The 25,623-nt window shown below is 25.1% G+C and overlaps 1 protein-coding gene across 1 annotated transcript in view; it reads right to left on the reverse strand.

The window, feature by feature from the left end:
- Nucleotides 1–12,945: 12,945 nt before the first annotated feature.
- Nucleotides 12,946–25,623, reverse strand: part of LOC107169935 (putative G protein-coupled receptor CG31760) — a 112,839-nt gene continuing 100,161 nt past the window's right edge. Inside the window, exons 9-13 of the mRNA XM_089222180.1 lie at nt 23,037–23,251; nt 22,534–22,672; nt 19,617–19,722; nt 17,448–17,633; nt 12,946–13,446 (exon numbers count right to left, since the gene is read on the reverse strand). Coding sequence (XP_089078306.1) covers nt 13,165–13,446; nt 17,448–17,633; nt 19,617–19,722; nt 22,534–22,672; nt 23,037–23,251 — 928 coding nt within the window. The 3' untranslated portion in view covers nt 12,946–13,164. The remainder of the gene's footprint in view (nt 13,447–17,447; nt 17,634–19,616; nt 19,723–22,533; nt 22,673–23,036; nt 23,252–25,623) is intronic.

The following is a 25,623-nucleotide window of genomic DNA, read 5'->3' on the forward strand; positions in this document are numbered from 1 at the left end:
CTAGTTGACATGCTCAAAACTTTCTGTGGATAACCGAACTGATGTTTGGTTCGTGAATTTTAAGTATAGGTAACTGCTTTTTCATCCCTATAACATGGTCAATGGCATTTAGCCTTCCATTTCTTTACTTGGATTATGTTGCATATTTTATCCATTCTACCGAGATCACATCATTTAGCACAGAATAGTCAAGGTTACAATCATAAGCAAAGGTAGAATTGAAGGAATCGTATAGCGTGCGACTTCTATTCATTATTGATCGTATATTTTGTTGAGCTAGTCAGCGGGAATATTCAACGCTTGATTCCCTAGCTCAGTTTTGTTAACGATTACTCGTTGAATAGCCAATATAAGCATATTTTCATCCGTTGTTTTATTTCTGAGCTAAAGTCGCAGCAGTTTTGCTGTAGCAGACTGCCAAGCAAGCTGGGTTCTTTTTCTAGGCATAATACAAACGTTGAAAGAACCAGCGAAACAATACCAAATAGAAAATTACAACTAAATCAAATAATTTACTGTTTAAATCAAATTGAGTGTACAACAACTTAAATAATAACAATAATACAAATACGAATACGTCGTGTTAATATTATTTCGTTTTCTAGTTATTTTAAAACTATGATATTTTTTATTCTTCTATTTTTAGCTGGAGTATAGATTTAAATTCATTCAGTACATTAATACTGCTGAAGTGCCATTGCGTCATAGAATTTTAATTTTCTATACGTGGCAATAATTTTACAGCAATTTAAATAGTAAATTAATAAATGTCTTATAAATTCTTAAGTCACAAATTAACTGTGGACTTTCTAAATTTTTTATATTACCTAGGTATAGCCTTCGTCGATATAAGGACAATCTAACAAAAAAATAATTTCTAAATTCTATTCAGTAGTTCCTGAGATAAGAGCGATCAAACTTTTTTTAACTCTTCAGCTTTATAATATTACGTAGTATAGATATACATGAGTGAGCGATCGATGATCAGTAATATTAGTCGATAGTTATATCTATACATTATAGTTATTATACGCTTACGATTTAATATCTAAATTATTTAAACTATAAATTAGTATTGGTGTGAACTATGCAGCTATTCTATGTATTTTCCACTTTATTACTATACCGCATGTACATAATTTAATGTTAATACATAGTTCAACTACCGTGTGTTTTTGTAGGGTTGATAATATAATATTACGTCACAGATTTCTATTCGACAAATAAACAGTATGTAAAGAGAAAATTAAAATAACTGTTTTATTATTTTCCACCACATTCTATACTTAATATTATAATATACTCATATTCAAATATTAGTTAAATAAAATAAATACTCAATTATTAGTACTATTTTTATTTAAATTAACTAACTAAATACTATTGATTCCTTCCATATAAATATAATTTAATGAAATTTGGTATAGAACTTACCATTTGGTAATGGCCATGGACATTTTTAAATTTTTTGTTTTAAATCAAATACTTTATTTCAATTTTAATCTATAGTAGGCTCTTCAAAGAAATTCAATAATATATATTTTATTATATATAATATAATATTATACGATGTATACTGCTATTAATATAATCAATATACGAAAAAATGTTTATACAAAATATTTATTGTTTGAATATGCTCGTAATTGACGATGAAATAGAATATTATAACATATATCTACTCGTTATTTTTGATTATCCTCATAAAATATAAAAACTTATTAATTTATTATGCACCTAGTTCCTATACCAACCATTATTTCCAAACATTTCATTGTTTTGCATAATTCCGGAATGATTAACAATCGATGAATATCTGTGTGAGTCTCCTAGTTTAAACGTTAACGATTGAGCATAATTAGAATGGGATGTCAATGTGCTTAAATGTAAACAACGTAATAACAAAATTATAATATTATTATGGGTATATAATTAATTGTTAACAAAGTGCGTCGAAAGCCACTCATTAATTTTCTGCGACTCAAGCGGCTTTGTCATAATATAATTTTGTTATACATATAATTTAATACGTATATAGGTATGCCCTACAAATGTGAAGTATGTTTTCCCACACGTATACGTTTAATTTTATCTTAAATATTAAGTTGTGGGAAGAAAACTGTATTCATATTGTCAAAAATTATTATTGTTATAATATGTATTGTACAATTAAATAGTTTAGAGTCGTTTTCATATAGAGGGATACAATGTTGTGCATTTATATTATATCATGGATCCTATCCATAATGTCACATGTTGTGTTAAAAGTATACGTGATAATTCTTTAATTAAAATTATCACTATGTATTTCTTTAATATTAAAGTATAAAATATATGATAACATATATTCTTTGCTTAAATAGTATTCATTGAATGGCTGATAGTAATTATTCATATTTTAATGTTGTAAAAATCATACTCAATGCTAAATCTGGGAATATTTTGTGGGTGTAGCACTGATTATATTATGGCTAGCTATTGATAAATTATTTTTGGTTCCGAATTTTTATTTAGAAATTATGGAGATAGTCCGTATATATTATTATATGCATTAACTGCATAAGATCAATCGCATACATTTAAATTGCATAATTTTGAGTTTTCGACATTAAACTTTTAAATAATACCACAATAATTGTATTATAATCAAGACGTGCCCAATATTATATAACATGCATATTATTAATATTAGATTAAAAGTTTTATTGTTTGATTTAGTATTTAAATAAGTGGAGTAAAAATCTCCTTACGGTTATACAACACTTTTTTTATTATAAGCTTTAAAAAATATATGCTTATGCAATTTTTCAGTAATTGAATAATAATACTAACTGGAACGTAATTATACTATGTTTTGTAAAAAAATGTTTTAAAAAATATAATTATAGGTTTATATTTTACAACGATAAAAACATTGTGTCATAATTTTTGTATAGCACTACGTAATAATATGGTTGAATAATTAAATAAATTTTTTCATAAATGTTTGTTTCATTCGTCAAAAACTACTGTTTTTAATTCCAACAATACGCTTTTAAGACTATCATGATTTCATTCTGAACAGATATTCAAATGTTTCGTAATATGTATAAGGGAACGATCGAGTCATAATATTATTAATTTTTGAAACTTAAATTACAATACGTAATTTTTGTCCCTTTACCGAGATAGGTTTCGGTAATCTACTATGGTCTAAGATATCCAGGACATCTTGTGAGGCCCAGTATTAGAGGATCTCACCTCAAGCACAGCTGAGAAAGTGATAATTCCTAATAAGAAACCTTCCGGGTTTTTTATTAGATGGTCGAGAGCATCAAGTCTTTTAAAAAACAAAAAGAGTGAGTAGGGTGGGGGGCCGAAAAAATGTGAGGAGATCCTTCCTTTGGACCTCGTCTACCAGAATGTACCATCAATACCAACTGGCTAAAGCTTAGTCATGGAGGAGAAATAGTTTGAGATTTCAATACTGGTGGGTTGACAATCCGATTGAGAAGACAAAAGAGACCATAACTCAAACCGTCGCTTTGATTGTAAGCCTTCCAAGCTATGCTAACACGATCGGCAAGCATTACGCCTCTCAAAAATAAGAACTTAAAGTACGTCAAACTTACGGTTGTCCTACATATCTATCAAACATATTTTACTCACGGGCTACAAAGTCACACTTGAATCTTAGAAAAATATAACATATAACCTTTAATATTCACTTAGCCTCTACGGAAGATTTCTATAAAAAATATAATTCACCAAATATATTATTAATTTGTATCAGAGGAGTGGTAGAACGGAGAGTCTAAGAGTGTTATAAGATCACTTGAATGTCGTTTAACCCTCTCATCCTATACATTTTTTTAGAAACATTTATGGAATGCAATATGTAAATTGTATTAGTAGGTGAAAAACACTACATAAATTCATCACGCTTCTATAATTTGAACTAAATATTTTAAGTTTAATTTAAGTATACTAAAATTATAAAAATAAAAATATAGAAGCCGGATATAATAAGACATTAACATTGAAAAAAATGTAAAAGTGGTGTGCTTTTGTCTATAGATAATGTAATATAATATTATTAGGTATTTAAAAAAAAAGAAATATCATTATAATATATACTAATTATACTATATACTTACTACAGTAAATCAGAATCTACGTGCAATGTGTGTACTACAAAATAATGAACACTACTTTTTTTCACAGAAATTATTTTTAATTATATTCATATTGTATTGTAACATAGATAAATACATACCTGGTACACTTCGTATTATTATTATTATAATATAATTCCTACGGACCACGACATATTTTGCTTATGTGGATCTGATGCGCTTGTGTGTGAATAAGACAAGTACACTTGACAGACATTTCACCGCTGCTGGCTGGCTAACACGAAAGATTATTATTTTTTTTTTTTTTTTTTTATTTGAAATAAACAATCTGTACAGTTTGCACAATAAGCTTATATGATAATAGTACATGATACGTGACAGGCGTGATTTAAGCAGCCACCCATTAGTGACTCTTGACTAATTGATTAATTATTTTAATTAATTTTTATTTTTATTTTTTTAATTTTTATTTTTTTTACTATAATTAACACGAAAGATAAAATAATTATTGTTGCCTATAAGGTAAAAAAAAAAAAAATAATAATAATAATAAATGAAAAACCCGCACGCGTTCCAATGTTTCTAGTTTTCTACCCTAGCTGTCTGTTGTGCTTTGAGCATTTTAATTATTCTAGCCCCTTCAGCAGTGAATACTCGTTGGGACTTATGTCTGTCTGCGTAACTAGTCGTTATCATCATAATACGAAGCGATTTTTCCACATTACGTAGACGACAATACAATATTAATATTGTAATGCAAGTCTCCACTCTTTTCCAACAATAATTGTATAGGTTAACATCACTTAATATAGTATTATGTGCATGTGTTCTGGACACGTGTATGACAGTGACTTGCTACTAAGGTCAACGTTTCTTTTAGATGATGTTACGTTTATTATTAGAGGTGTTCCGGGTACCCGGTTATCGAGTCCAAACCGGGTACCCGATATCATATTGAGTACCCGACTAATACTCGTTACCCGGCGAATTATTAAAAGATGACTTGGACAGTACCCGGTACCCGGTGTAAAGCTACATTTTTACCCTGGAATATACCAGGTACCCGGTTTAATAAACTCGGCACACCCGGGTTATTAATAATAAAAAAAATGTGTACCCGCAATCGACCAAACGAAAATATTTTATAAAATTATAATAGTACTAGCCCCTCCGGCCATCATGCTAGTTGTTATGACTATAAATTGTTACGTAATTAATAATTATATACGTTTACCGATAACGATTTAAAAATAGAGTTACCACGCACAGCCCACCGATTATAAAATAAATGTTGACGATTGACAATATTATCTTGTTTATCTAAAATCTACTATTTATAATCAATGGGTATAATATTATTAATATTTAATATTATATTGTAATGGGTTGTAGACTTGTAGCTTGTTGGTTGTTGCTTTATTATTATTATAATAAATTGATTTAAATTTTAACAGACATAATTATTTATTACTTGGCTAATACCGGTACATGGTATTTAGTATTTATGTAAATTATTACTTGACCAGTACCCGAGACTCAGTTTTAAAAAAAATTATTACTCGATCACTACTCGAGACTCGGTTTAAAAAAAATTATTACTCGACTAGTACTCGAGACTCGGTTTAAAAAAAAATTATTACTCGACCAGTACTCGAGACTCGGTTTTAACAGATATTGTTACTCGACAAATACTCGGTACCCGGTTTATAAGTAAAAACTGTACCCGGAACACCTCTATTTATTATAATATGTAATCGTACAAACTTAAATCCCTAATAATGTAATAACAATAATATACACCATATTATGGTGGATGTCAGATCACATCCAGCAAAAATATTTTATATGTTAATGTAATATTATAGAAAAAATTTGGGCAAATGGCTATCGCTCTACTATATAGTAGAGATAGAGAATAGGTTACTATATTATAATGCATGTGTTAAATTTGAAAGCAATGGCAGGTATCATTGTAAAAGAAAAACTATTCTGAACGAAGATTGTTTGTCTGTTTGTCAGTCTATAGGATATAATATATAATATTATTATATTACCTATAATATTTAAATTATTTTAATATTTATATAATTAATATATTTTTATACGCTCACAAAATGTTTTCTATATTGACTCTGGAATTTGAAAAAAAAAGTAACGAAGAACCTTGTATTGGTTTTTTTAACCTAATCACAACATTTTTTTGAATTTTCAACTCCATAATTCCATTCAAATTTTCAACTAAACATTTGTACTTTAAATGGTTACAAACAAAAATTGTGACTAACGATTTTTGATTTTTTTTTTTACTACGATAAGTACAATTTATAATAAACCTTGAGTTAAATTTTTAGGATCTTTTGGGAAGTCAAATTTATTTTATAGACATTTCAATAAAACAAATTAGAAAAATCAACGGTCTATAAATAGCTTTTAAAAAGTCAAAATATTTAATCGTAAATAGATAACGTTAATATAAATATTTGGTAAAAATTTCAAGTATTTACAATGATTCGTTTTTGAGTTACAGAAAAATAAAAAAATTTAATTTTGTCCCGTTTTTTAAAAGGTTTTCCCTGACGCTTTTGAAAACCATTGGAAATTTTTTACTTTTGACTCCCCTAAGTACCAATAATATGAATTTTTCTTTTCAAAGAGAGGTTGAAGTAATAAATTGAAGCATTATTTATATACTCCAAAACGTGATGACACACACACACACACACAAAAAAAAAAAAACATATATCATTGTAAAATCAATATATTCCTCATCCTTACTTCGTTCAGAATCTAAAATACTGTCAGATCGTTACAATATTATAATGCAATTAATATAAATGACATTCTAGTATAATGTGAATTTTATTTTTGATATCATGATAATCATTGTATTGCTTCCATTTTATTTTAAAACTATTTTTATAAGAACAATATTAGATTAGTTAATAATTAATATTAAATTAATGATGATACATATGTTTGTTCCTATAAAGCTTAGCTATTAAATTATGTACAACAAATTAAAAACGCTTTCGCCAGAATTAAATATGACTAAAAATTTATAGTTAAATATAACATTAAATAATGGTTTTTAAGTACCTAATACATCTCCAATACTTATTTTTTTTATAAATCACTCACCCATTCTGAAGTTAAATTTATTACGATCCATATGTTATAACAATATTATTGTGTAAATGAAAACAATTACCAAAGAATTTACACCTACAGATGAAATAAAACTCAATTTAAAATTTAGAATTAATTAAATTAAAATCAACCATATTGGTAATTCAAATATAAATTGTGAACTTAATTTGAAATATACATTTATTTACAATATAAATACACACATTTTTAACAGTATTATATAATTTATCATAATATTCAAATTAAATAACAATATTATACACATACATTTTAATAGATCATTACAATATATTAATTTTAGCTTCAATCATTCAAAAAATCTGTATTTGGGTATATTATTTTATTTTTTGTCGAAACTACGATACTATATTAAAATCAAAATCATACTTCATATTTTTTTTGCGGTATGTAATAATCAATTAGTTTTATTTTCATATTGTTGATTCTTACATTTACATCACTTTATTAAAATTCTCTGTAAATTATTAGCAAAACTTAATAAATCAAAATAATTTTTAAACTAAAAAAATACAATAATTCAAATTATTATTTAACTCATAAGTACGTGCATAGTATAAATCAACTGTTATACAATAAATAATTTACATTTTTTTTTAAGTTCACAAATATCCATTCTCTAATTAGATGTTTGAAATATGTTTGATAAAATATACATATAAATATATGCGTATAAATTAAATAATTAGATTCATAACTTAACATGATATCCACTCATATTTATAAACATGTCATATAATTTTTAAACATGTATACATCACTTGAGTCAAATTTATGGATACAGATATTTAATTTTATGTACCTATAAAATGAATAGTACATTCCTTATGATACAAATTTTGTATAATCAATTATTTTGTAAATTTAACGCAATAATAACTATTTTAAGACAATTATTAAAAAAAAAAAATGATGATTATAGAGTTATAATTTATAATTGTAAATAGTAATTTAATCTGCATTATATTTGAGTTCAAATAAAATAAATTACAGTAATAACAATATGGTAAGTATTGTATATCATTTTAATATTAATAAATAGTTAAATACCTATTCTCAATTATTTGACATTATTAAGAACTTTATTAAAAAAGCCATACGTAGCCATTAAATATCATACGTCAACGTAAGTCTGGGCCAATGTACCAATCGAAATGTATTTCCCAATCTCACCAGTAGTGATCTTTTTCCAATCATGATTTAAGTTATTCCTCACCAAAATTACACTACTAATGCGAAAAGTGGAACCTAAAAACCCCGACTGCGTTAATAAGAACCTAAATGATCAAATTTTAATATTTTATTGAATCATCCAATAACTGCACAAGAAATATTGTACTTCAAAAATAAATGTAAAAGCAACAGTCCTGGTGCTTATCAAATACCCTATGCTTTTATACACAATTTTGGTACCAAAGCATTCAACATACTAGCAATCCTTTACAACAAAATTCTATTCGAATGTATCTGGTCATCAACGTTGAAGAACGGAATAGTAATTCCTTTACTTAAACCCGGTAAAGACAAACATCACCTAGAAGGCTACAGGTCTATTACCTTAATCAATACAATGTGTAAACTTCTTGAAAAAATTATAAACCCCAAACTTAGCTGGCTATTAGATAAAAACGTCTTTATTTCACCACACCAAAACGGATTTAGAAAATTCCGACGCACAATTGACAATTCAATCCAAATTAAAGAAGAGATCACTCAAATATTTAAAAACAATCAAATGTTGGGCATAATAAATCTTGATATCATCAAACTATATGACTCAACCTGGAGACATAACATTCTAGAAAACTTAATAAAATTGTAGGAAAAGGAAATTTTCTGAACACAATTACAAATTTTGTGGTAAACCAGACATTCCGTGTAAGAGCAAATAATTTCCTTTCGGAAGAGTTCATTCATGAAAATGGAGTTCCGCAAGGTTCGTCTCTTTCAGTAAATCCTCTTGAAAATCAAGATTATAATACATGAAGCTCATACTAAGTTCATAATCCTCAATGATTCACTAAGTACGGGGAAAAGTATATTAAACCATTTCAACCCTGGAGACATTGCTTCTAAAATTCAGAATGAGCTCAATAAAGCTTCCCTTTTCAGTAGTCGTATCATCATCATGTGGATTTTTGGAAATTCGGATATACTAGGAAACGAAACTGCTGACGAACAAGCCTCATTAGCCGCTAACGATGACGAAACCATTTTAATAAACCAAATGTCTTACGATAACACGAAAAATCTCATAAACGCATATACAAAAAATAAATGGTTAAGTATCTGGAATACGCAAAATACCAAACTAAATGAAATCAAAAAAGATATTTATCGTGGGTAAATACAAAGCTTAACCGAAAAGAAGATACAGTACTCGAAAGTCTTCGGATTGGACACACCAAAATCACGCACGGATTCCTGATGGCAAGAGAGAAGCCTCCATTTGTCAAACCTGTGGAACTATGTTAGCAGTCAAACACATAATTTCCGGCTGTTTATTGTACAACCAAGAAAGAGATGAGCACAGGATATCATACAATCTGGACTCCGCACTCGGTCCCAATCCTAAAAATAACTCAGATTTATTGAATTTTTGAAAACACTCTAAATTGAACAATCATATATATATATAAAAAAATGTACATCACATTTTATTTATAACTTATCTTTGTAAATATCATTGTAAACACTTATTCATGAATATCTTTTAACTTTCTTTAACTAACTGCCTTTGCTATTGATGTTTTTTTGTGATCAATAATAAATAAAAAAAAAATAGTTAATATTATTAACATTTTGTTATTTGCTAATTTCCATTGCTTTGATAATATCATATTTTGAAATTGGATAGTAATAAATAAGTATGTCTTTAAAATGCTTTAAATATAATATAAATGTGATATGATAAAGATAATTAAATAAGGAAAAAAATAAAAAAATATAAATATAGCTATTCTTTTCAATTAATTTAACGGAAAGTTCCATAATGTAAAGTCACATATTATTATAAATAAATAAAAATATTGCGACCATAAAATAACGCATATTCATATGTTTATTATTAGAATAAGGATAAGCATTTCATTTTTTTAATAACAAAAATCGCCATTAAAATTTAAAATTAATTGAAAAATGAATACTTGAATGACAATATGGTTTTCGATGTATTTGAAGAACGTATGTAATTAAAAATAGTGTTACTTATACAACAATACATTATTTTGGTAGGTAATGTTGTAACAATACTATACAATAATTAACATTATCACAGATAAAAATATCGATAAATCAAAATAATACAAACGAAATTAATAATTCAATATTCTATTACAATATTATTGTATCTATTACATAATAAAACTTACAAACTACATCTAGTACGTCGAATTGTAAACTGGTATAGTGAATTTAGAACTATAAATAGTGTTAATAATTATCATGGATACTAAAAAAAATAACACGGAAGAAAATAATATTTATAAAAAGACTATTATAAATTGTATGCAAAATTCAAGTTCAAAACACTATGTTCTATGACTAAAATATAATAATAATATATTGCTAAGAATTTGTAACAAGTATTGAAATTGCCTACACAATGCGCCGTCTCATCACAACTAAAGTGTAACGTAATATCTAAAATCGAATTAGAACAAAACATTATTGTAAAAGCGACATCGTTTACCCTGATTCGAGCTTATTTCATTAATAAAATATTATTATCACTAGTAATTGTTTGTTGGATCGAATAAGAATGTATGATTAATTGAATTACATAATATAATATACACTCCAAATATTTATGCACCTAGTCTGCAGTTAACAAATTACAATTTAATTGGATTTATTAAAAAATATATTTTGGAGGGGAACTAACAAATAAATAATATTCTCCAGTACTTTGTGTATTGTGAATATTATTAAAATAATCTTTAAGCATTTTACATAATAATATCAACATTTATTGTACTTTAGGTACTAAAAACATTTGATAACAATGTTATAGATTGGTATGGATTTTTATCATTTATCCTACGTGGTTGGCCCTTATAATTATTCAACTGTCAAAAGATGGATTATATGAGTTTATGAATTTCAAAGATATTAACATAATGATACGCCTGTAAGGGACTATGTCTTCGAACCCTCTCGAACAGAATAAATTCTGTGTAACATTACGGATAAAATTTTATCAAAATTCTTAACTTTAAATGAATCTTATACTATAATATGTACGTATAATACTTGTGAAATTAAATTTTCTTTCTGTATTTTCCAGTAGACTTATAATTCTGCTATATGTATACAATTAATGTATTAACGCACTGGAAAATCTTTTATTTTGCTCATAAAATGCATAACATAAACTTTAAAACAACTTTTGACACTTAATGGAAACTACGTAAACGTGTGTAGTGTTATGCAATCTGTAATTAATATACAGTATATACGTATCTCAACGTATACACTATTGACCTTTAAATTTTCGACACATAACTACAGCAAGTTTCAACAATAAATTGAGTTCTAACAATATATATAGTACAAAGAAGTACCCAGAAGAAAAGGAATCTTAAATAATTTCCAAATTTTTTTCACTAAGTTATTAATGCAATTAGTTTTAACCTAAACAACAGTTGGTATGTTATTAAATGAATATGAATTATTAGAGCAATATAATTCATAAGATGGTTATTAAAAAACATGAACATATTCACAAACTTATTAAAACATTTTTTCATCATACGAGTAATGTATTTAAATTGTATCATTCTTTAAAGTAAAATCTACATTATATTCACTCAAAATTATTCATTTAATATATAATATATTTTGAATTGAAGACCCTATTTTGTTTGATTTATGTTCAATATTGTTAAAAATCGAATCCCCGTCAAAACTGTAGTCTTGGTATGTTCAAATGCATTTGTTCAGTAGTAAATTTTACTCAAAAAAATAAATTAAAAAAAATAATATTATGTAGTTATATCCTTAAAAATAGAATTATTGTGCATAACATAGATTAAATAGTATGTATGCTAATAATTAAATTTTTGTTCAATAATGGTGTGTTACGTCCGAAAATCTTATTTCTATTTTGAATTCAGTGCATTTTGATTTCATTTATTTAACGAACTAATCTAGCTTAACTAAATCTAAATAGACATATTTTTAAAAAAAGGGTGTTCTGTTATTCAGAATTGTTTTATTTACATAACCCAAGATAAAAATTTTAGAGTTAAATTGAGCCATATAGTATATTTTATTTTACATTAAATCACTTTTTGTCAACATCGTTTGATGAATATATATACCAATAAATATACCAACGGTACCTGTACCTACTATGTTTAACGAGGAAAAATATTCTCTAAAATTAAAACTGGATTTAAATAAAATAAAAGATAAAATAATAGAACTATCCTGTATACATAAAAACCCATAAAAAACGGTGTGATTAGAATTTTATTCTGACCAAAGATCGAAAACTACAAATTTTGCCAAAATATTTCCTTGGGATATCAATTAAGTCATTAACTGAAAACTATAATTTTCTAGTATGATTGATTAATACTCTATTATAGTTGGTTAGGCACGCTGACGTTAAAAAATACATACAATATAACATTATAAAATAATAACAATAAATTAGACAGTATTTTTGTAAAAAAAAATTTAACCAATAAAAGACAATTTATGTGTGCAGCTATAATGATCATGTTTAATTGTTATCCTGATAGTTTAGCAATATTTAGGGTAAGGTATCGAAATGGTGGGTAGAAATCATGAACGACTGAACAGTGGAACTGCAGTGACAGAGGAGGTCCATGTCCCTGGACGTAATACTATAATTATTTACAGTATATTATAATGTACGTCACACCGTCACTTCTTTCATAAACGGTTTCTTGCCATTTTGATTAACGACTAATGATTTTTGGCTACCGCTAATTGGGTGACTACAGCCATGGTGGTGGTTAGTGAACGCGAAACTGCCAACAACTGCAGCCACTGGCTTTTTGTCGATATTGGTAGACCAAACTACGCGTTTGCTCACCTCTTGCATAGCCGATATCTTTTCAGCCAGATGCCTGTTGCCAAACCTCAAGTTTTTCTCTTTAAGGGCATCCAGCTGCTTGAAGAGTTGAGCAAATTCTTCCTGCAATATGAACCATACAAAAAGATTAAGTTATTTCTATAATTTATATTAATGATATTCAAGCGGAGTACTTATAATAGTACAAACCAGCGACTTTGATTTGTTCTACTGTCAGTCAATCATGTAAAAAATGTATACACAGAGGAAATTACGATACATACGCATATTTTAACAGTTTATATCAAATTTGGAATCAGAGTTTAAATATTAAATTTTTATAGGCACCATTATAATGGTCATATATATATATATTTATATTACTTTAATTAAGTACAATAAATGTAGATTAGGTTATTATTAAAAACTTTATCTACCTAGCTACCAAACCTATAATGTATACAGTATTTTTTTCAACACTTTATTTAACAATAAGGTATTGTTTAAGTGTTTCTTATTGGCAACCAGTAATTACTAATTATAATTGTATCTTATTTTAATGTATTATTATTATTTAAACATTTTACGGTCATTTTACAAATTAATTCCACCATATTTGGAAATTCTGAATAGAAAACAAACTCATGTATGCATGCAAATCTATACGACAATGAACTCGTTATGATTTTTATCAAGAAATGTTGAAGGTTTTCGAATGTAATATACTATGTATATACATGTGACAACAACTATTTTTAGAATTAAATATTATGTACATTTTAAGATTTAGATGTTTCACACACAGGAAAATATGTTACCTGAAGGTGTACCACATTTTTATATTGAATTCTATTGGAATGATATAAAAACATATTCTTTGAAAACGAAAATATATACATTAAAATTTCAATGTGAATAAAATATATTTTTAATCTTTTTGAATGAATTAAAACAAAAATATTGAATTGCATATTATTATACTAGGTATATCATGCATACTATATATTCAATCGTAAACTTTTATTCATATAAGTGTGGGTTTCAAATTGTAAAATGAATAATTTTTCACAAAAAGTTTTAATTTAAGTTTGTTCACAAAAACATCTTGTCTTCAAATAATAATTTATATTTGTAACTTTATTTATTTAAATTGAGTTCCTAATTTATTCATGTATCTGAATACTTTTAAATATAAACATTACAATTGAAATAAAATTTAGTATTTATTTTATTTTTTTCATTTTCATCAACCGGCATTTTTAACAATTTAATATTAGTTGAAATTTTTGAAAATGACTAAATTATATTTCAAAAAATATGGTATAATATAAATTAAATCTAAATATCATATTTTAGTTTGTATTACTCTTTTTATAAAAGAAAATTATCTTATATAAGTTAAGTCCCAGCAAAAATAATATGTATAGTTGTCCATAAATTGTATTTCAGAAAATAAGTATATTATTATTGATTTCCCTTGGGATTGTAACATCATTAAAATAAACTGTAGCTAGGCACCTCTATATATCTATAATATTATATAATAATGAATATGAGACATTTTATTATATCATGATAATTTTCATTAAATAATGATTACGATGAATTAAATAAATTATATTATGTTAAAAAATAGACAGACATATTTATGATACTTTGAATAATAATAATTTTTTTTTAAAGTATTATTACAGGTACACATTGTACAGTAAATTTAATTCATGTCACAGAAATAGAAAAAAAAATTAAATGTTATGCATCCAAAAATAAAATTGAGAGATGTTCAATTTATATATTATAAAATATTACATACATTTTTCAAATATATTATTAGGTATACGTTTTGGGGGATTTGCATAAAATAGTGAAATCCATTATTTATGAACACAAAATGCATCTAGAGACAACCCAGAAAATAAATCGAAATTGCAAACACATCAAGATTTTCAACTTTTCAATTACATTGTACTAAAAGATATATAAATGCCTTGTTGTATCAAATGTTTATAAGCATAAACATCAAAAAATATAATCCACAAAAGAGTGAATTTTCATATTTTATCAATAAAATTCAATGCTATTTTATTAGACATACAACATCACATAGGTACAACATTAAACATTTTTATTTAACTATATCAAATTATTAAAAAATGTAAAGTATTAATATAATTATAAATTAAAACAATATTTATAGTTATTGTATCGATACAAAACTATAAAATTGTTAAAATATTATTGTTTCTATAACCACAAAAATAAATAAGACTATAAGACTATAATACTTTGATAAATAACAGTTTTTTAAATTAAAATCTACTAAGAATATATTTCACTTTTTGAGTTATTGACTAACGTAAAAAAAAATATTATTTTATTTTTAAGTCTTTATAATAGCTAATATTAATAATAAACATACTTATGTATATTAAATAAAACCAATTTAAAAATAATATTACAAGTGATAATGAAATGCGCTTCAAGAACAAAAAGTATTCAGTGTACCATGGAATTAGCTTAAAGAATTTTCATAGTAAAATAATAATGTACGACTTTCATAGATAGTAAAAATGATTAAGTTGTACATAATATGTATTGTATACAATATTATCGTACTATTTGTGAGTTCAAACTTTAGAGTAGACTGTTTACTAATATCAAATCTATAAAATACAATATAACTGCTCGACAACTATTATAATACGATATTTTTGAAGTGACATCGAAAAATTAGTCTGGCTTCAACTTTTCAATACTTTAGATTGACATCTATCATATGTGAGGGTGTACAAACCGTGATTTTGTAGAAAATAAACTTATGTTAGTAATTTTTTATTGGAAAATATCTACTGTAATCGTGTCAATATTTTAGAATTTTGAACGTTCTCTAATGTTGTAAGAATTATTTTTGTACTAAAGAGTTTTTAGGATTATTTTCGTGTTTTTAATGTAATTAAATTACCAACGATTTTTGTTTTATTACACGTCATATAATAATAATTATCATTTTTGTACTATAACTGAAGAATTTCTTATAAACACACGAGTAAACATAATATTTTCTACATTATATAATATTTATTTATAAACAGGTATCACCATTATGATTAAGCTTCAAAAAAATATTATGGTTTCAGATAACGATCATATCAAAAAATTTAACGAAATATTTAAAAACATTTTTTTAACTTTCTAAAATATCAACAGTAAATATCGTTACACTATGTCGTCGTTGGGTATATTATCATATAATATATATATAAAAAAAAAAAAAATAATTCGTCAAAAATATATTGTTCTGAGGATATAATTATAATCCAATAATTTTTGTTTATTTCAGATTTTTAGATTCTGAGCGAAGCGATGAATGTATTGGTTGTACAATGATGTTTATTTATATTTATTTTTTATTCTGTAAACACTTTTTCTCCATCTAAACTTGTTATATCTTTTCTGAAAGGTAATGTTCTTGATATAGTACTTTGTAGTGGTCGTTTTTCGATTTTCGAAATATTACTCGAAATAATAGAGATTAAAGGAGAAAAAACGTACGATTTCACGATTTTATAATATTAAATAATTACGGATGACGTTTTCTACCAGAAATATTATATCAAATGAAAAATGACGAGATATCTTTTTTGTTGTATTTTAGATTTTGTTGCTTACGGTTTGATGTTTGGAAAATTTTAGCAATTTTTGAGCTATTTATAGACATTTTAATTTTGAGAGATTTTGTTGTAATTCGGTTAAAACATTTGTAAAAACTTGAAATTTGGGTTGTTTACTTATATTAACCTTACCTAGACATAAAAAAATTTTCAAAAACATTCGAGTGACTTATTAAATCTAAGATTTGAAAACTTATAATAATCTATAATATATCCTATACAGATAAACCGTTTCCGCTCAGAATCGTTTTTCGAACACAATGATATAATATCATTGGGTTGAAATTTAATTCCATCCATTTCAGTAACCCATTGTAACCTACTGTACAGCAAGCGAAATCCACGACTTATCCGTTTTTTTTCTTTAAAAGTAATATTTTAACCAATAAAAGTTCACACTGTAATACGATTATTGTTGTTTATATTTGTTATAAATATAGATAAAGAACTCACTTGTGCGTCTGTTTCCGTTAGCACAAAGTCAGTGCTAGATTCTTCCAAACCACAAAATGTGGAGTTATTAGCTTTGTTTGAATTTCTAGTCTGTTTACTCAACATTCTACTACCACCGGTCACTTTAATACTCTTTATCTGGCCGTCTTCATCGTTTGCTTCATCACCTCTCATCACTAAATATGCCTATATCATAAGATCATTTTAAATCATTTTACTAAATCAAAATAATAATAATGAAATTTATTAAACTTATAAAGTTATTCGCTAAAATGTATATAATATTAGGGTATACAGTCACATTGTAAAACTATGATCAAATAAATTTTACTAGACAGTGCTTTATCCAATTTACTAGTAGAACAATAATGATTCAATCATGTTCTTCTGGCATAATTATATATTTGTAACATAACGTTAGATATAAAACTAGGTAGGCATTAATCAATTTTGTGACCATGCGTTTTATCATATTCATATTTAAATGTAATATTTCAAAATATTAAAAACGTCATGTGACAGTATTAGTTATTGAACTCCTCCGAAACGGTTTTCCCGATCTTCATCGAATTTTCTGTGTATATTTAGTAGGTCTGAGAATACGTTTTAAGATAATTTCAAAAGGAAAATTATCATCTCCTGGAGGTGCTCAAACAAGAATTTTGAGATTTACGATAGAAATTGTTGTTTATAAATGGTTGCCAGAGGTTTTAAAGCTATAATAATAATAACAATTATTGGTTCCATTGGTTAAAAATGGTTGTTTTTGATTATAGGAGAAATAATTAGTACAAATTAGTATTTTAAAGTAGGCTGAGTTTTACTAATAGCCGCTAATCTACGGATTTCCTAACAGGGTAGTTGAATTGAACTTACTGCTGCGAGTTACCTCCAAAAGAATTTGAACATTTTGAACATTCACAATTTTAAAGGATTGTAAATATTTTAAGTGCAAAGTGCACGGGATCGGATAGATTTAGGTAGCAATTATTTTTTATTAATGGTTGATATGAGCCATATCAAATCATAAGATTTGAGAATAATATTTATTTATTACTATTTTTTTTTTTTTTAATTTGAATATAATATATTTGTTTGTGTCATTAAAAATTCCAGCAAGACGACAGAGTGCCAATTTTTGTCGTAGAACAAATGCATCTACAAACATGAGAAATAGAATAGGGCAAAGAACAGACGAACAAATCCAATCCGATAATACGTATTTTCGTGTGAGTATAGCACAATTGCGTGAATCTCAATCACAAGAGGCACGAGTTGAACTATGTTTGTTTGTGGCTTATATTTAGGAAAACCGTGTTTTTCACATGGACAATATTACCCATGGCATATTATTCGCGTGAGTAAACCATCCATTTTGTTTATGTTGGCTAAATATGGACTCACTAAAAATATCGTAGGTACACTCAATTTAACTAAAAGACTGATACTGTTTATTTTTGTTTTTTTAATTTTCATAATTTGAGATACAGGTGTGTTTTTAAAATTACAAACATTTATTTATTAATACTCTCCATTCCTATTTCAGTCATATACCAGTAAAACACATCAACACACAATTATAATAATTTAGACATTTTTTTATTTGACTATCTATACATTCATTAGAAATAATAATATATGGTGAAACAAGGTTTGCTGGGGTCAAATGTTTAATCATACAATTGAATAAAATATTTTTTGCAAATAATCATTTTTCAAATATAATTTCTTATATTATTATTTTATAATAATCAAAAATTACAAAAGTTATTTTTCTTTTTTTCTATTATATTTTTTTCTTTGCTTAATAAATTTAACGCATTTCTTTTAGTGAACTGTAAATATTTTTTTTTTATTTTAACACTATAAATTATAATATGCTCGATAAAGTGTTCACGTACGACTAACAGTATGAGCGAGAGACACCGATTAAAATGATAATTAACTATAACAATAATAATAATACACTGATAATGACAATATGCCAATTAAAGTACAGAAATATAATAAAGCATATGCGACAATATTTTGCTAGGTACACTATTTGATTTCAATTAAATAATTTTCTATTATTTCTTTCAAAATTCAAACATTAAAATTTTTACATGGTATTGGTATCTATAAAATATGCATTAATAGTATCTTTTGATTTCAGTTTAAATTACTCACCTTACTAGCGAATATAAATCCTAGCAAAGTTGTGACTGTGAGTTGAGTATGGCAAAAGAAAATGATGTACTGCAAGTCAGGGTTAGCCGGCGACTGTAGAAAAAACCTGAATTAAACAAGAACAATATTGGTAAATGCGCGATAAGAAAAATTATTCTCTAAATCAAAACATATATTTAAATCATTATTATGATATGTTGGTTTAAATTGTTCTTTCTTTCTTCTAAACATTAAGCCCCAATTAAACGTTAAGATTTCAGATTCGTAAAATTTCCACTTTATATTCGTGCAAAAAAAATACTATCACATAATTACTGATGAGCGTATTGCAAGTACGCACATTTAAATGGAATAGTGGAATGATTTTTTTTAATTGGTGCTAATTAAAAAAAAAAAAAATCAAACTAGGTTATTTTATTACAAGATATGTAAAAGTTGCATATATGGTTGAAAAAAATTATGTAAAAAAAACTGATATTTTACAATAATTATAGTGTTGGATATTTTAGTGCAAACCTTCAAAAATGCTTCATCTATGACTAGTTATTTAGTAATATCTGATAAGTGATTAAAGTGCTGTGTATACATAGTTGTGTTAGATTCATTTAATATAATGTGATGTGCAGTTTACTCAGACAATACTCAACCCGCTAACCATGCCTACATATAATTGTGTTAAAAATGCAAATGTTTCCAAAAATATAATTTTTAAACTTTTATGTTGAAATACTTATGATTTTGTCATTATTATAAAAATGAGATATTGCATTTTAAAGTGTAAAAGGTTTATTGGTAAAAGGTACATTTATATTATTGGTGGTCTGCATGAAGGCAATATTTTTCTTAAGTGGCGTGCCAAAGAAAAAAGGTCGGGAATCACTGTACACTACAATCGTAAGGTATTTTTCTTGAAAGGGGAATTACTGATTTGCAAGCCTCTCTTATAAAATTTTAATTTAAACATACAGAACTTAATATCTTGTAAGATATTTCAATTTTGTTTATATAATTTGATTAATATAATCGTCCTTAAATTTCTAGACAAATTGATACGTTAACAACATAAAATAACATTATTCTTAGTTCCCCAATATTAATTTCACAGAGGCTATGCCAGATGAGTAAGTAAATAATTATTTATATTATATCACATATTGTCAAATATCATATTTATGATATATTACTGATCATAATATTGAATAAGATAGTGAACGGCATATTATTATATAATATACATGGTGTCCCACGGAGATCTGACATTCTGACTAATGAAATAACTTTTATTCTAATCAATATTTTTAAAAAATTTCTTATAAATATAATTCATAGACACTTGTGCTACATTTTTAGAATACATTTTTTATTTTTTAATACTGAAAATAAAAAACTTAAAAATGGATACATTTTTTTTTCGAAATATTCAATAATAGCCTATTTGTAAATTTGATTTTCAGAAAAATTTATATGGTAAAAACACTTATTTAAGTCAAAAGGCTGATTTTTTAAAATTTTTTTAAATATCAATATTTTCGTTAGGTAAATTATAGTAATTTATAGTTTATACATCACATATTATTAAAATAAATACAATAAAAAAATAATTAGATTTTAACATGCACTTATTTAAAAATGTTCTTATAAAATATTTTTAGAAAACTTTATTATTATTTGAAATTACAAGGTTTCTATCATAAACTAGATCGTAATTTACTTAACGAAAATATTAATATTTAAAAAAATTGTAAAAAATCAGCTATTTGACTTAAATAAGTGTTTTTACTATATAAATTTTTCTAAAAATCAGATTTACAAATTGGCTATATTGAATATTTCGAAGAAAATTTTTATCAATTTTTAAGTTTTTTATTTTCAGTATTAAAAAATAAAAAATAAAAAATGTATTCTGAAAATGTAGCGCAAGTGTCTATGAATTATATTTAAAAGACATTTTTTTTAAATATTGATTAGAACAAAAGTAATTTCATTTGTCAGAATGTCAGATCTCTGTGGGACACCCTGTATACCAAACTACAATAATTGGTGCATTGGAGTGGTATAGTAAATAAGTTATAAATTAATTTATATTTATCCAAAAAGTTAAGCTTTTTTTCAGAATACATCAATAGTATTTGATAGTTAAAGTGGGACTTTTCGATTAATAATTTAGTTGGACTAATATCAAATGTTTTATCTCATTTTGTAAATATCAAACAATTTAAAAAAAAAACCATTATTTTACTAGCCGTTATCTTCACTTCTTGTGTCTGTATTTTATAGCCTATTACAAAATCTCATTCAATATCTCTGTAACCATATATGATCTACTTTTTTCTCCATATTTTTATTTACTTATAACGGTTTTGTGTATAAGTCATTACCAAAGCTTTAGATTTTTCTGACGTCTTATATTGTTTTGAATTTTATAAACTTAGTTTTTTATTACAGAATACAATATGAATACACACTTTATACTTTGCACTGTATACATATAGGTGTATATATATTGAAATACCATTCAAAATTAATTGGTAATAAAAGTCAGGGGATTTTATTTTACTTATGATGAATATAATATACCTTCATAAAAAATATTTTTTTGATTTTTAAAATTAAACTTTTTTTAACATTAAATAGGTATGTTTATCCTTATTTTTATTTTTATTTCATTTTCAGTAATAACATCCTTTGTGAAAATGTTTTTATTTTAACCACAGATAACCATTTGACTTTTTAATTTAATTTTTAAGCTTATCGTATTTTTTTCTTATAGATTTGTAGACTATGATTGAACAATCTTTTCTAATTAAAGTAAAACTAAATCATCGTAGATTTTTACCAGTAAGTTTTTGAATCTCAACATATTGAAACTTTGAAAACAATTTAAATTTATATATTTTATTATAATTATTCAACTTACATTGATACGTTCAGGAAGACTGAGAGAATAAATTCATTGTAGATAGCCATTGACATGAATCGACTCTCGTTGAATTCTGATGGTGCTTTTCGCACAACAATACAGAGACGGATACCCCAAACTAAAAATAATACTTCCACTAAAACAATAAAAATATAATATAATTACATGAATAAAGCAATTTTATATTTTAGCCATGGCTTTCTGGAATAAAAAAAAAAAGATTCAATCTTTAATGTATGGAAGTGAAATGTATGTAGTTGTTATTTAGGGGTTTTAATTCCTAATAAGTTTTAAAAGTTAAGCAATATGCCAAAGTGTCAAATAACATAATAGATAAAAGGAGATTTTTAAGCAAAACTGGTTTTAAAAGAAATACATTTTTGTATTATTCATTATTGTTTTTCAACTAATTAAATCAAAAAACTTTTTTATACACCCATATCAGCTAATATTATAACTTTAATACATCTAAGATAAGACTACAAAATCTAGTTACTTACATATTGAGAAGAATCTGTCCCACCATCCAGTTGGACACAGATCTGTTTTTAAATTATCTGCAGTTCTACCTACTATAATATATGGCGGATTGACAAGAGTTCTTATCAGCATTATCAAGCCAACTACCGCCATCATTAGCCCAAGTCTTTTTAGTAAATCCTTATCGGTGATTTTCACGACTTTTGCTGATTTCACCCTGAATATAACTGATATCCTGTGAACATGATTTTAAAAGGATATGATTATACGAATCGTGCAGTAAATCACACGAATTACTTGTGTAAAACTAATTTCAGTGAAGTCAAAGAAAAAAAAAGAAAAATATTAACCTGTTATTATTAAATATTTTTAGTTATAAGAAGCTGTGTAAAATGTTGTCTAGCATTTGAATGTATATAGGCCAAAGGTCAATGTTCTAAAATGTTTAAACTACAATAAATCAAACTACAATTTAGAAAATTATTTAAGTGATATTCATTAAATGGATGACAACAAGTGTGAAAGTACTGTGTTTTAATTATTATAATATTTCAAACAATATTGCTGTGTTTTCTATGGATTTATCACCTTAGTTATTTGATTACATTTTTTTAATTTAGTGGTAAGAGTACTTATAAAAATATTATGATATAAAAAAATTAAAAATTAAAAACAAATCAAATAATAAATATGAGTATCTACTTAAATTTTTGTATTTTAGTTTTTTCTAATTATTTTGAATGAAACATGCATGTAATTGTGTAATAATATTTAATTTAATTGCAATATTGTGAAGTCATGTCTGACTATGTGACTAGCTTAAATATAATAGCTTATATAATATGAATATTCTATGAAATTTGTTGATGAATTTTCAATATTTTATCTAAAAGAAAGAAAATATTTATTTTATTGTTATTTTTTTTATTTCATAAATACATATGAATTCTGGGCCCCACTGAGATAACTCGATAACCTAACCTATATATAAATAAATATATACATATATATAGTAAATTAATAGGTAGTTTACATATGTCAAATATATTATACGTATTAGGTACAGTTTATTTTAATGTAAAGTAAAGTTATTCATATTTTATAAATGTATACTCAATTAATTATCATTTCTTATATTATCGTTGGAAAACATCAAACATTTTACTATCAATCAGTGATCAGTGTTGGTATAAATATTATTTAGTTTTCTGACAAACATTTGTATTTATCAGCAGAAGAATAATCAATACGACATCGTAATGATTGAGTTATTGTAACTCCATTATTTATATAAATAATATATATATATATATATATATATATATATATATATATATATATATTGAAGACTGTATGTTAAGAGAATGTAAGTGATTATATATTTTAGGAATATACAATTAAAAGATATAGGGATTAATAATTTGGGAAAAGGTATGTTAATTCAAAAATTATAGTAAATATTTTTAATATATTAAACTCATAATATTTTATAATTCCTGTTTAAAATTTGTCTGAGAAAATATAAGAAGAAATTAAACAGGAACAATATTAAACAATATTATTTTATAATATTTAATATTCCTGTTTAGCAAATAAAATAAAAAGTAATATATCTATTTTAAAAATTATTACCTGTTTTACATAATTACAAAAAGTACAATAGGTTATTTTATAATTTAAATATTTTGTTGAATGAATTAAATAAAAAAAATTCGTTTTTAAAAATTACAATTAAATTAAGTCATTTTTATTCAAGTAATAAAAATACTTTTTTTGGTGTTTATAAAGTATACAACTAAGGGTATTAATACAAATTAATTTATGTCATAATGATACTAAATTATATCATAATAATTTTATCAAAATTATTGTTGTGCTCAAATTTGACAAAACATTGTAAACTTTTTTTAGAAAATTAATCTGATAGCATGTTACTAATATTTAGAGGGGGTTTTTTCTTAGTACAACGAATATCCAATTTGGCAACGACCCAGATGGCCAATTTCAATTAACATTAAAGATTTGGCAAACATGGCTATTGGCCATATCTCAGTTATAGACTATGGTTATTAATTTGTCAAAAAAAAAAACACTTGCGGAAACATATAATATGCAAAAATATGTGTTACAATATTACCTATGATTATCATATTTATAACACATAGTTATGTTATTATAAAATATAAGTTTTTATATAGACAATATAGTTATGTTTTGAAGGAGATAAAAATGTATATTTTTTAGTACATTTTAATCTATTTAACTAGATTATAATGAGTAACATGATGACTTTAAAAGTTAAACAACTTTTATTCTAATCAATATAAACTTTAATTTTTACATATTATAAAGCATATAGTCTATTTTATAATTTTGTCGCATTTACTATAGTTTTTTTTTTTTTTTTATTTTTTTTTTTATTAGCCTTCAGTCAACGACTATTATGGCTCAACAGTTACAATATTTATAATGATACAATAAGTTAAGTTAGCCTAAAAGGAATGGTCAAAATGTAATAAAAAGAAAGATAACAAATTAAATATATATATATATATCTATAAACTAAGAAATATGGATAATTAAATTGTAGATAAGCTTTGATATAAA

The sequence above is a fragment of the Diuraphis noxia genome, unplaced genomic scaffold (assembly GCF_037042655.1).
Source record: "Diuraphis noxia isolate RWA-SAM2 unplaced genomic scaffold, SU_Dnox_SAM2 contig0003, whole genome shotgun sequence".
NCBI lineage: Eukaryota > Metazoa > Arthropoda > Insecta > Hemiptera > Aphididae > Diuraphis > Diuraphis noxia.